Genomic DNA, 13,681 nt, shown 5'->3' with positions numbered 1-13,681 from the left:
ACACACACACACACACACACACACACACACACACACACACACACACACACACACACACACACACACACACAATTGAATGTATGCAGTAATAACACAGAAAATAAAAGTCATCCAAAAAGAGTAGTGTGCACCAATCTACAGAAGCATTGCAGCAGTATATATATTACTTGCTCTTCCTAACAACTCCTTCTTAAACTTATCCCTCTACATTGAAGCTTATTTCCATAGAGGCAACCCCCACTTAACGCTCTTAATTGGCTCCAGGAAAACTGAGCATTAAGCAGAACTGCATTAAGTGAAACCCACTTCCCAATAGGCATTAATGTAAATAGAAATAATTGGTTACTGCTGCTTTTTGCCATAGCTTCTCACCATTGCTCCACTTCTCTCCATTCCTCTGCCTGCCTGCTGGCCACTCCAGCCCCACATGCGAGCCCACAGCCTGTGCTCCTGCTGGCTTTGGCACCACGGGGCCCCACACTCACTGCTTCTCCCCGGCACTGCTTCTCTCTTCCCCCTGCCCCACCCCCCGCCAGCTGCTCCAGCACCATGTGCCAGCCCAGGCCCCGTGCTCCTGCTGCTCCACTCTGGACCCCTGCTGGCACTGGCAGGGGCCCTGCCCTCATGCCTGCCCCCCAACTTGCTGCTGCTTGCAGCCCCCACTTCCCCCCCCCCCTCCCCCCAGTGCCCAGCAGGTGCTCCGGCACCATGTGCCAGCCTAGGCCCCCTGCTCCTACTGCCCTGCCCTGGGCCCCTGCTGGCCCTGGCCCAGTGGCACCAGTGTGGTCCTGAGCTCATGCCCGCCCACCCACTTGTTGCCATTCACTGCTTCCTGCTGCTGCTGCTGCTGCTTCACTGAGCGCTATAATGAAACTGGCTCAGCGCTATGGAAATTGGGCATGAATTTTAAATAAGCTCTATAGCGAAACAGCACTAAGTGAAACCGCGTTAAGTGGGGTTGGCCTGTAGCCCCAGTTTATCTATGGATTGACAATGTCAGGATGGTCAACCTGCAGCATGTGTACCACGAGTGACATGGGCAGTCTCTGTGCATGGCATGAGGCAGATAGGGGAGAGAGCAGGGAACACAGCAGCAGATAGAATGGGGAACAGAAAGCAGAGCAGCAGACTGAGCACAGGAAAGGGATCAGAGTAGCATTTGAGAAGGGTATGGGACTTACCTCATGGAACACCTGCCACCTGACTATCCTCACAGGTAGGTCACATTCATGAAATTATTACAGATGCACTCTCCATTCACCACACATGCATCCTGAAAGCACTGCTGAGCCCTCCTTCTAATTTTCCTGTGCAAAATCTGAGCTCATTAGGTAACCTTGTACAGGGTTTTTTTGCAAGATTTCATATCTTGCCCAAGTGAGTCTCTAGGTCCATGTTCAATGGTAATACTGAACTGCATTATTAAATGTATGCAGTAATAACACAGAAAATAAGAGTCATCCCAAAACAGCAATGTGCTCCAATCTACAGAAGCATCGCAGGTTTGCTGTGTCCCATGGGGCAGTGCCAGCTGCCACAGTGCCAATGGCTATGGTGTGGTCAGCTGCTGTTGCAGTGACACCTATCAACGTGCCTGCCTTCCACCGTGCCCTTCCCCGCAAAAAGGTGGCATACAGGGCGGCAGCCCCGATCATAAGCAGCTCTCAGTTATGCTACTGCCAATCTGTGCCAGGCCTGATCTGATCTAGATGGCTACAGTCCCAAAGTCTGGACTCTGGAGACTGAAAAATATTAAAGACGTTTTGCAAAGAGCTTTCAATATCCTGTTTAGCAGGTTTCAAAAGGGAATGATTTTTTCCCCCAGATCTTTTCCTTTAAGAAGTGGACAGAGTTTTAGTTGTTAGATCCCTCTTTCTTCCCTTTCTTCTTTGCCCTCAATGGCCCAATACATCACTGGCAGTAGTTGTAAGAGGAAGACAGAGAAAAAGTTTACAACTGAATCTGGAGAATATTTATTTTAATTTTCAGATTCCACTAAAAACAAAACCAAAGTGAAACATTTTAACATAAAAACTCTGCTATTTTTTTCAAACAAATCATTTAATTGAAAAATTTCCATCAGTTACAGCTGAATCCCTGAGATAAAAGCAAGGGATTTGGTCTTAACTATACAGAACAATGTTCCTGCAACTAACTGATGGATGACTGCTTACCTCTAGGACATTAAGCAGTATCTTTAATGATACAGTAAAGACATTTTTCACTGAATTAGAATAAACAAGGTTTTGCTGTTCAGAAATAAAAGAGTCTTTAATCCTTGCATTATAAATTGGGACATTTTTCACTTTAAATGGTACTTAATCACAGGTGCTTTTATATTTTTAAAGCACTATATACCCAGTAAATAATCCTCTAATTTGTCTAGATCAGTTAAAGGTAAACAAAAGATGTTGAAACTGGGCTGTAAGGGAAAGTAAATGGAAATTACTGGCTGTTTTTATGAATGGTAAAACACCACTGAATGGGAACAGGGTTTTGCGCTGAATAATAATAGCATCATAATGGTTGCTTATAGTAGCAGTAATAACAATAATAAGAATAAGTACTTTTCAATACTATTTGCCAATTGCTTGTAAAGTGCTGTGCTCTAAAACACCATGTAAGTACCATGTTTTATCATTATTATGGTGTCAGAAATAAAGGATGCAAGCCCTAAGCAGTTAAAATAGATGCTGACGTGCTACTGAAATGAAGAAAAAAAATAGGTTAATGGAAATTAAGGAATGAAATATATTGTGAGTGGGCATGGTAGGCCTTTTGTGCCAGTGGATGAATATTTTGAAGAACCTTTTTTATGCTTCAGAGAGTTGATGCAGTATTGTGGCAACATGTATGGCAAACTTTTTCCAAGGTTGTTATTTTTGATTAAACAGTAGTGCGTGCATGCATGCATATGTTCACCATTTGTATGATGGCAAAAATACTCATGTAGATTATTTTAATTCATGCAGTTTATTTCATTCCCCCCTACTTCCAATGCCATATAAAGTTATACTGGCAAAAGCGTACTTGGCAGTAAAGGTTGAGTCTGCACCCTGAGGTTTAGGGGTATAATACACTAGCAGTGCCATCTTAACACACAAGCTCACCGGGACAAAGCCTCAAGAACCAATAGTCAGCAGTGAATGAGGCATATGCAATATGTGACCGTGAAGAGAATGTGAACTTCAGGCCCACCAAAAGTTTTGGTTCTCTTCATGAGCATACATACATATACCCAAATCTATATATGCAATTAGCCAAGTGCCAAATATGCTTTCATGCATGCTCATGCGCAATCACTGCTGTAATTGTGTTGTGAATAAATGCATGGAGGGCCCTAAACAGTATGCACCCGGGGCCTCCAACATGCTTAAGAAGGTCCAGAATACTAGAAAATCTTCTCTAGAACAGACCTGGCTGTGACACACATCTTGGAGGGGGCAAGGATAGAGCTGGTGTTGCAGAAACTCAAAAGTGGATGTTACTGAGCAGGGAAAAAAAAAAAGAAAACTAAACTATAGGAAATAGTAGGGGCCAGAACAGAAGATCTCACTTCAGTTCATGAAGTAGCAGAAAACTTAAAGGCAATGTGGTCCCAAATGACTAGGTGTCAGAGGCAGAGCTGGCCTTAAGGAAAATGGTGCCCACCCTCTCCCCTCAAGTCTGCAGCACTGCTGCAGGCAGAGGCAGGTGGGCAGGAGCATGGTGTGCAATCCGGCATGGAGGCAGAGCTGCCCTTACAGCCCAGCTTGGCTCCTTCTGAGGAGCAGCTAGAGGCAGGTGGGGCGGGCTGGGCTGAGCGGGCAGTTCTGCCTCCTTGCCATACTGCACCCGCACCCCTGCCCACTTACCTCTGCCTGCAGCAGTACTGCTGACTCGGGGGGGCTGGGCACTGCTGTGTGCATGCACGTGGCGCCTCCCTGACCGTGGCGCCTGGGTGGCCACCCATGTTGCCCACCCTTAAGGCTTGTTCTGGTCAGAGAACTAGGTTCTATTCCTGCCACTCTTGCCAAATGACCTTAGTCAAGTAGCAAGTGTTGTATCTCACTTTCTCACCTGTAAAAACATAACTATTACCATCCCTTCCTGTTGTGGGATTGGCTCAGTTAACAGTAGAAAAATACTCTGAGATCACTGGATAAAAGGTGAAAAGAAAATATTATTATTTTTCTGTATTGTGGCAGTGGTCATGGTCATGGACCTGGGAGCCTTGGTCGTGAATTTCATGACTTGCAACATCTTCCCTCTGCGGATAAGAACTGAGTGACTGAAATAAATAACCAAAAAAATAAGCCTTTAAAAATAAAGATCAAGTTTTGGGTTGCCTTTGAAGTATCATAAAGAACAAAATGGGTACAAGCTAATTTTCTTTTCCTGTTCAGGACACCTGAAACTGAACACTAGCTTTCAAACTTTTTTGACATTTATTATAGTGACTTCACATCTGACAGAAAATCTCATCTATAGCCAAAGCCTCTCTTAGGCTCTCTGTCTCCTTATATTCCAAAATAAATGGTGACGGCTTCTTCATTCAGCCACAGCCCTTCTGGAAAGAAACATCCCCCTTCTCAGTGTTTCCTGTGGGTCTGATTTTAATCCCTTCCATTTTAAGAAACTGCCCCCACACCGTGCCCCAAGTCTTGAATAGTATTTCCAGTTCAAAAGTACTTTTGCCTCAGAGTGTGGGGCTTGCACTCTGAGACAGATGTCAACCATGGATGTCTCCTGAACTTTTCATACCCAGGGCTTGAGGGAGAGTTTCAGATTTGGACTTTCAGACTAGGCCCATCTCTTGCACCACTCCTGTTCAGAGGCATAATAGGGCAGCTCCATGCCGTAGCCAGTAGCAGCACAAGGAGTAGTGCCAGCTGCCACACTGCTGGCAGCAGCAGTGGTGTGGCTGGCTGGCAGCTGTGGTAGCAGCTATTTTTGCCTGCGGCTGCTGCCCTAGCTTCTCCCCCTCCCCACGCCCTGCTCTCCAGTTGCAGAACTGCTTTGTGGATGGTTTGTCCCAAAGTTCAAAATACCCCCAAACTATTAACTAAATAGCCTCCATCACTCACTTCTCAGTAAGTTGTCTGAGAGGGGTTTGGGTTTTCCCTGGCATTTTTTTAATGCTTCTTTCAAAGAACTCTTCGCTATCTCCATTTGCTTTTATTCCAGATTTCTGTTACGGGAGCTCATTAATAGAATTTTTATACACTGTGAATGGCTGACTAGCTCCACCTGCTGGGAGAAGTATTCAGCTTTTCTTTATCTGAAGAAAAATGCATTAACTAGAAGAAGGGGTGTATTTGGTAACCGTGTTGGTCTGAGACAAAAAGAAATGCAAAACTCTAGAACTCTTGGTTTGGAGATGATACCTTTTATTAGACCAACTAAGAAATCACCAAAAAAAGGATAAAGAAGAAGATAACTTTCTGCAATTTCTTAGTTGATCTAATAAAAAATATAATCTCCAAACCAAGAGTTCTAGGGTTTTGCTTTTCTAAATAGCAGAAATTACTCCTCTAATTGGCACTTGAGGTAAATCTACACTTTAAAATCACTAAATATTTTTTTTTCTTTTTGGCTTGTTCTATTTCTGGTTCTCCCTTGAATAATAAGCAAGAAAATTCCTGGAGCATACCTTCCCTTACCCTGCTTTATGCTTTCTTTTCCCCTGCTTTCCAATAACAATCCAACGCCTATTATGCGACATGACCCTACCTCATTCTAAACAAAATACATCCTTTGTCGTTACCTTGCTTAAATCTATTTCTCAGGCACCCCGTTCCAGTTGTTTGCATTACTCTAATGTCTCAGATGCCAATGTTTTAAGTGTTATAATATGTTACAATCTCCTATTTGAATGTTACATTTGGTAATGCCACCCTATCTTGTAAACTTAGCTATAGTCTGTGCTAGGGCTGTGCGAAATTTCACCGGCAGTTTCATTTCGACACTGTTTTGACTTGTTTCAAGCTTGAAACAGCAAAATTGAAACAAAACAGAGAGCTTCAAAACAAAATGAGGCAAGTTGAAACGTTTCAAAAATTTCAAAATGTTTCAAGTTTCAAAGCTCAGGCTGGGCTTGTCTGCAGGGAAACAGGCTAAAGTAAGGAGAGGGAGGGGGAAGTGGGGGAAGGACCACTCTCATTATTGGCTGTGTAGTTGGCCAGGGACTGTCATCCTTTCCTAAGGTCTCTTCCAATCCCAGTGCTCTGGGGGAGGGATGGAAAGACTGCATTAAAGACGGCATTGTTTGTGTGAGGGCACACCTTAACACACACACAGTTACCCAGCCATGTCACGAGTTTTGCCTGTCAGTAGCCAGAGGTTTAGGGCCCCAGAACCCCTGCACGTATCTCCTTGACAGCTGGCAGGCTTCGTGGCCTCAGCAGGGGCTAGCAGGCCTGCAGCTTTCACCCTCTGCATCTTAACACACACAGGGTCATCCCTGTCACGAGTTTTGCTTGTCCGCAGCTTGAGGTGCAGTTTTCCCCCAAACCCCTGCACCTACCTCCTTGAAACTTGGCGGGCTTTGTTGCCTCAGTAGGGGCTACCACCCCTGCAGTTTTGACCCTGCTGTGGCTTAACACATACACGTGACATGAGTTTTTTGCTTTCAAGAATTTGAGGTACAGTTTCCCTGAAACCCCTGCATCTATCTCCTTGAAACGTGGCAGTCTTCATGCCCTCAGAAGGAGCTACCATTTCTGCAAGTTTCATCAAAATAAGGCCAGAAATGACAAAGTTATAGGCTGGTTTAAGCTTCCCCATTATAGCCTATGGGCAAAACTTCGAAACAGCGTCGAAACAGCATCAAAGCAGCAAAACTGTTTCAATGGAACTGAACAGAACAGCGGTTTTGAATCGAAACGAAACGTTGTTCCATCAAAAAGCTGGCTGAAGCGGATCGGTGCTGTTTCGCACAGCCCTAGTCTGCACCCATATTCAGTACAGGCAGAATTCCCATCCTGATTCTAGATCACCAAGCTAGCTCCCCTAACTTACTGATTCAGTTTAAGCTGCGGATGGAGAGCTTATCTGGCAGTTATGCAGCTTGCATGGTGGACAGCTAATTCTTTCAGTTGGTCTCAGCAGATCTCAGTGCTGTGTTATTATTTGTCATTGTTGGGGCTACTAGGCCCTGTTAGTTTCAAGGCTATTATTAAAGCCAAACTGATCTGAGAATCATGGTAAAGAGCCTTAATGAGGTGCGAGCAGTTGAGCAGAGGCTGTGACAGACTCTGAGTAAGGTAGGTGACAGCAGGCAGCAAGAGCTGAGTGCAGGCTATTCTTGCAGGAACCAGCAAGGATACATACATGGGTTTTAAACAGTGCCTCTTAATATTGAAATGAAAAGGATTTGGCAAATGGCTAGTATCATTTCTGTAATTTATAAGGCTGCCTGATTACACACAGGCATCTTAAGTAGCTTAGACTGTATATGTACATTCCAAATGACTATCTAAGATCTATTCTTCACTAAACTACTGAAGAAATAGTGGTGTCTAGAGCTTGCTATCCATCTGAAACGACTGCACTCCACTTGCCTTGACAGCCCAACAGACCTACTTTCAGTACATTGCACTTCTATGGAAAGTCGCAGTGTGCTATCCATGAAAAATAGTTTCTGTCATTTCCATGGAGGATTTGAAAATATGTAGAAGCTGCCAGGATAGTTTGAATTTCCTGGTTTTGAGATCAGGGAAACTCGTTGGCTGAAGTTTGACTTTAGGCATTAAATCTCCAATCTCTGCAGATTAATTAAATTCTAGACATATTGCCCATATGAAAACCCTGAGCAGACCTAGAAGTCTGACTACATCTGAAAAAAAAAAGATTTTTTTTTTGGCTATCAAGCCTGTCTGCTTAAACCCAATCATAGCTGAGATAGCTGTCATCTCTGGCCATTGCTCTAGCCATACCACGCCCTCTTAAGTCTTTTACTTAGATTCCAGTTTTTAAGAGGCTTCTGGTCAACTCCAAGAGCCTTCAAAACTTGGCTCTTCTTTATTTTTCCTCTTTTATCTCACATTCTCTTGCCTTCTCTCTTCTGCCAATAAAAACTTTGGCTGAAAGTTTGTAAGCCTGTATAACATTTGTGTTTGGACAATTTTAATCTGTGTTTTTTGAAAAAAAAGAGATTTGGAACTATCAGGCTGTCCAACAGGTACCTACCTATGTTACCACACAGTCCTTCTTTTAATCCTTTCTTCTGCCTTTGTCTCCTCCTCTTTGTCATATTGACCTGCTACATCTTGCTTCACTTCCAAGCATTGCTGAAACTGTTTTTATAGCCATTGACTAAACATTCAGGAATGCATCTTTGAGTTCCCTGTACAGAAACCAAACTTAAAAAAATTACAGGGTGCACTGCTGCATATGTTGCGTTCACCACTTAAGTATACATTTTTGGCAACATGGTTCATTCTTGCTAACCCCAGCATCTTTGCTCCCCACCTTCCCTGGCCTTGCTCCAAACAAACTGACAAGTTTGTTGATTTTAGCCTCACCCTCCAAGCCCTACTAACCTAACTCCCAAAGACACAACAGCAGAAACACTGAGGAAGCAGCAGGAGGAGAACTGTCAAACCCTGAAGAAAAATATTTTTTAAAATGCTGTGGTTTGTTAAATCTTCTTTCATCTTGTCAAGAAATAATGTTCGTGGCAGTTGGAGTATATGAGCAATAAATGACTTTTGTAGTTATCAAATGTCTCAGCTTTGCCCCAGTGTTTAATCATCCACAAAAGCTATTTATTGCTTCATATACTTCTCCATCAGGAACGTTATCCCTTAAACAAATTGCATGTAAAATATGGAATGTACATTATAGACCCAGTTCTGTTTTTTTCTTTTTTGGAAAGGAAGAAGCTTTTTTCTTTGGAAAGGCTGATCCCCTTGGGCAGCTTGTATTTGTGTTTGCAGTTTTTTTTCTTGTATTTTGGCAGAACATATAGATTGAGATTGCTTCACAGTTTAGTATGATGCAGTGGATATCTCTTTATAAAACACTGACCTTTAGAACTGGTTCTCAGAATTGCTCCTAATTCAGAAAGTGCAAAACCCATAAGCCCACTGACGTTTTGGGTTTTTTCCCCCTGCAATGTGACTGAGTCTCATGTATGTTGTATGTGCTAAAATGAAATAAATGCTTTCTTCTAGTGTCATAGGACTTTAAAACCAACTGACTTGCCCATCACACCACAGTTTTTTGTGGCTGCCAGTTCAGTGGAAAACTGTGTAGTACATGTGCTTAGGAGTGCTTTTAATACATTGGACTTTGTCTTACAGATATTGTCCATTGCTGCCCTAATGCTCCTCTTTGAGCCGAGAGTGTCCCCATCTTCCTTGGACTTGGAAACACGGATTTTCCAGTATATTGACGATCATCAAAATGAATTTATTGAGGTAGGAGATGTAATGTTGTAAAACAGCTATAACGTAAAACTGAAGTTGGAAAGACTAATAATACATGTTCCTCAGGCTACGTCCTTGTTTTATGTTATAAAGGGAAATACAGAGCAGGCTTTCATGATTCCAGAAGGCTTCAGGCATATTGGAAATGCCACATTTCACTATGCAGGGGATCTAAGCAAGGGAAAGTCTGTGCTTTATGTTCCCACACTACAGAGATCTGTAGTACAAAGTACCATGAGACAGGGAAATCTGGATGGGCTGCAAAACCTAAGTCAACACAATAAGATTTCACCAAGCCAGAACCATATATCAAAGGGAGCAGCAGACCACAGACAATCCACCTTCACTACCTTACCAAGCAGATGTGCCACTTGTGCTTGGGTTGGAGTTTGTTGGATGAGAATTATTTTTCCTCAACCCTGTGAAGTTTCATTTCATTTCTCTTAAGTGTGCAGCTTGTTCTATCGGGCTGTGAATTATTTACCCTTTCCAGAAGCAGTATGTTTAAAAGAACTAAGGTTCAATTTGAGTAAAGAGAAGAACTTGAGGAAATGGTCAGGAACCTGCCACTGCAAGCAGTTTTTGTAAACCCAGCAGCCTAAGGCACTCAAGGGAACCCACCCCTACCCCAGTCCCAGAGCAATCTGTAGGAAAGGCAAGGGCTCCCAATGGGACATTTATGTGCCTGTACACCAATGCCAGGATCTTGGGGAACAAACAGCAGGAACTGGTCCTCCCACTAAACAAAAAGAATTACAATCTCGTAGGGATAACGGAGATCTGGTGGGACTCCACCCATGACTGGGCCACGGGTATAGACGGCTATACACTGTACGGGAGAGATCATGTGAAAAAAGGGGTGGGGGTAGCTTTCCTGTCAAAAAGGGGCAGGGGTAGCTTTCCTGTCAAGGAAAGGTACGCATCCCTGCAAGCTGACATTGGCACCCAGGGGGGATGATTGGAGACTCTCTGGACCAAAACCGTGGCGAACAAGACACAGGGGACACAATGGTGGGAGTCTACTACAAACCACCTAGCCAGGATCAAGAGCTTGACCAGGAATTCACCAGGGAACTAGCTGAGGCTGTGTGCTTCTGGTCCATGGTTGTCATGGGAGATTTTAACTACCCTGACATGTCATGGGAATAGCACTTGGCCACATCCGAATGGTCACAAAGGTTCCTCATGTGTGGATAAGCTCTATATGACTTAAGAAGTCTATGGACCAACGAGAGGCAAAGCACTGCTCAGCCTGGTACTGGCAATGGGGGATGACTTAATAAGTGACCTAATGATCGAAGGGAAGCTGGGTGACCACAACCATGAGCTGAGCACCTTCACCATCTGCTGTAAAGCTGGCAAGTCAGTCAGCAATGCAGAAGTCCTCAACTTCAGGAAAGCTGACTTAGACAAGCTCAGGAGGCTTGTTTGTGAGGCCCTAAGGGACCTCGACCCAAAGGGGAGGGGAGCTGGTGTCAGGAAGAGTGGATGCTCCTCAAGGGAGTGATCCTGAAAGCTCAAGCAGTGTCTATCCCATCTCAGAGGAAAGGCAGCAAAAGGGCACAGCAGCCCCCTTGGCTCTGCAGGGAACTAGAGGATCTCCTGCATCTAAAAAGAAAGACCTATAAAGGATGGAAGGATGGATCTACCCCAAAGGACGAATACTCTGCACTGGTCTGGACCTGTAGGGAACGAACCAGGAAAGCCAAGGCTGCAACTGAACTCCAACTGGCTACACGTATCAAGGACAATAAAAAGTCCCTTTTTAGATATGTGGGGAGCCAGAGGAAAAGCACAGGTAACATTGGACCCCTGCTTAACCATATGAGTCAACTGACAACCGATGCCCAGGAAAAAGCCAACCTGCTTAACAGGTATTTTGCGTCGGTCTTTCACCAGCCCCAAGGGACGGCCCTGCTCAATATGGTACGGGATGGCCAGGGCGAGAGAGAATTGTTACCTGTTAAAGCCAGCACTGGTTTGTTGCGGGTAGGTTTTGCCTGACCAATCTCATCTCCTTCTACAGCCAGGTGATATATCACCTGGACAACAGAGAAGAGATTGACATCATATATCTTGATTTTTAAAAAAGCTTTCAATCTGGTATCCCATGATCAGCTCATAGAAAAACTGGCCAACCGCAGCCTTGGCTACATCACAGTCCTCTGGCTGGGGAATTGGCTCTGATGTTGGACCCAGAGAGTGGTAGTTGACAGAAGTCAATCATTGTGGTGCGTCATGACCAGTGGGGTCTCCCAAGGCTCCATCCTTGGACCTATTCTTTTCAACATCTTCATTAATGATGTGGATATTGGTGTCAGAAGTAGACTGGCCAAGTTCTCTGATGACACCAAACTTTGGGATAAAGCGTCCACACCCGACGACAGGATGGTGATCCAGGCCAACCTTGACAGGCTCAGAAAATGGATGGACAAAAACATGATAGCCTTCAACACTAAAAAATGCAAGGTACTTCACCTTGGGAAGAAAAATCCACAGCATGCTTATAGACTCGGCAGTGCTACACTTGCTCGCACCATGGCCGAAAGGGACTTGGGGGTCGTGATTGACCACAAGATGAATATGTGACGTTGCATCCAGCAATGCAAGCAAAACTCTGGCTTGCATCCATAGATGCTTCTCTAGCAAATCCCAGGATGTCATCCTCCTATTGTACTCTGCCTTGGTGAGCCTGCAGCTGGAGTACTGCATCCAGTTCTGGGCTCCACAATTGAAAAAGGATGTGGAGAAGCTTGAGAGTGTCCAGAGGAGAGCCACATGCATGATCAGAGAGCAGGAAAACAGACCTTATGATGAGAGGCTGAGAGCTATGGGACTCTTCAGCCTGGAAAAGTGTAGGCTCAGGGAGGACCTGGTGGCTGCCTATAAGTATATAAGGGGTGTACATCAGGATCTGAAGGAATGCCTGTTCACCAGAGTGCCCCATAGGATGACAAGGTCAAATGGTCACAAACTCCTGCAAGACCATTTCAGGCTGGATATAAAGAAGAACTTCTTTACTGTCTGAGCCCCCAAGGCCTGGAACAGACTGCTGCCAGAGGTGGTGCAAGCACCTACTCTGGACTCCTTTAAGAGTCAATTGGATGTTTATCTTGCTGGGATCCTGTGACCCCAGCTGACTTCCTGCCCCTGGGGAAGGGGGCTGGACTCGATGATCTTCCGAGGTTCCTTCCAGCCTCAATGTCTATGAAATCTATGAAATAATACATCTTGGTTTGCAAAAACTCATTTCTGTGGGAATTAAATCAAGAGCACTTACATCATTCCCCATAACAGTGGACATTTCCAAACCTAGATGAGAACTGTTTAGACAATTCTGGTGAAATGCAGTTACCTGATGCAAATTGAACTTGCATGCTCATCTTTAACATTGATTAGATCTTTTTTTACATCCTCTTAGGCTGGGTTTTATATTCCACAGTAACAGGTTGCCTAGCTGCTGGATGAAAGACGGAAGGACCCTGGGAAAAAAAACCCTCTCAAAACCCCCTATCTTTAAGGAATCTACTTACATAAATACTGTGTGCGCTCTCATGATGTGTACTGGGGACATTAAATACAGTGTTTACTTGAATAGAAGGTGACCCTGATTAAATGACCCCCCAATAATTAGATCATATATGTTGAAAAGTTTTCAATTTTGTTATAATATTCCAGGTATAGAATCGGATTATTGGACATTTGCTTTTAATTTGTTCCCCTCCCACTGCTACATCAGAGAAAATAAATCTGGAGGGTCAAGTACCCCTTTGCCCTCTGCTTCCCCCCACCTTTATCCCCTGGAAACCCCTTCCCCTTCTCCTTACTGTCACACCCTGTTCTCCCTGAGCACATGGACATGGGGAGCAAATTTGAAAAAACTGACTTTGTGCAACCAGGATGTTTGTGACAAGGTTCCCAGCCTGACTCACCACTGGGCTCTGACCTCCTCACCCTTTCTTCTGGACTCTCTGGGTCCTTTCCTCCTCAAGGTTATCTTGCCTGCCACAATTTGACATTATAGTTTCGAAGGGAGGCAGCCCCCAGGAGGTGGATGGAAGTTTTGGGGTAGGTCCTTATCTGAACCCAAGCTCTTCCTGGTCTTGGCTCACTTTTAATTTGACTGGGTCCCACTGCCTAGGTCCTGGGACTGTAGCTTTAGCCCCTCAAGGGCTCAGGGCCACTTAGCCCCTAAGCATGCCCCTTGCAGGCATGGAAGTTACGCCCCCAATCTTTGCCATCAGATACCCAGTCCTCTGATGCACCACAAT

The 13,681-nt window shown here is 44.5% G+C and overlaps 1 protein-coding gene across 4 annotated transcripts in view; it reads left to right on the top strand.

The window, feature by feature from the left end:
- Window positions 1-13,681, top strand: part of CNDP1 (carnosine dipeptidase 1) — a 70,445-nt gene that overhangs the window by 19,791 nt on the left and 36,973 nt on the right. For all 4 annotated transcript variants that reach the window (XM_019524377.1, XM_019524369.1, XM_019524350.1 and 1 more), the window contains exon 2: window positions 9,285-9,401. In XM_019524377.1, the coding sequence (XP_019379922.1) occupies window positions 9,285-9,401 (117 nt within the window). The remainder of the gene's footprint in view (window positions 1-9,284; window positions 9,402-13,681) is intronic.

Source organism: Gavialis gangeticus, unplaced genomic scaffold (genome assembly GCF_001723915.1).
Source record: "Gavialis gangeticus isolate Ggan-Ray unplaced genomic scaffold, GavGan_comp1, whole genome shotgun sequence".
Lineage (NCBI taxonomy): Eukaryota > Metazoa > Chordata > Crocodylia > Gavialidae > Gavialis > Gavialis gangeticus.
The sequence above is the reverse complement of the archived record's forward strand: the minus strand, read 5'-3'. Positions and strand labels throughout refer to the sequence as shown.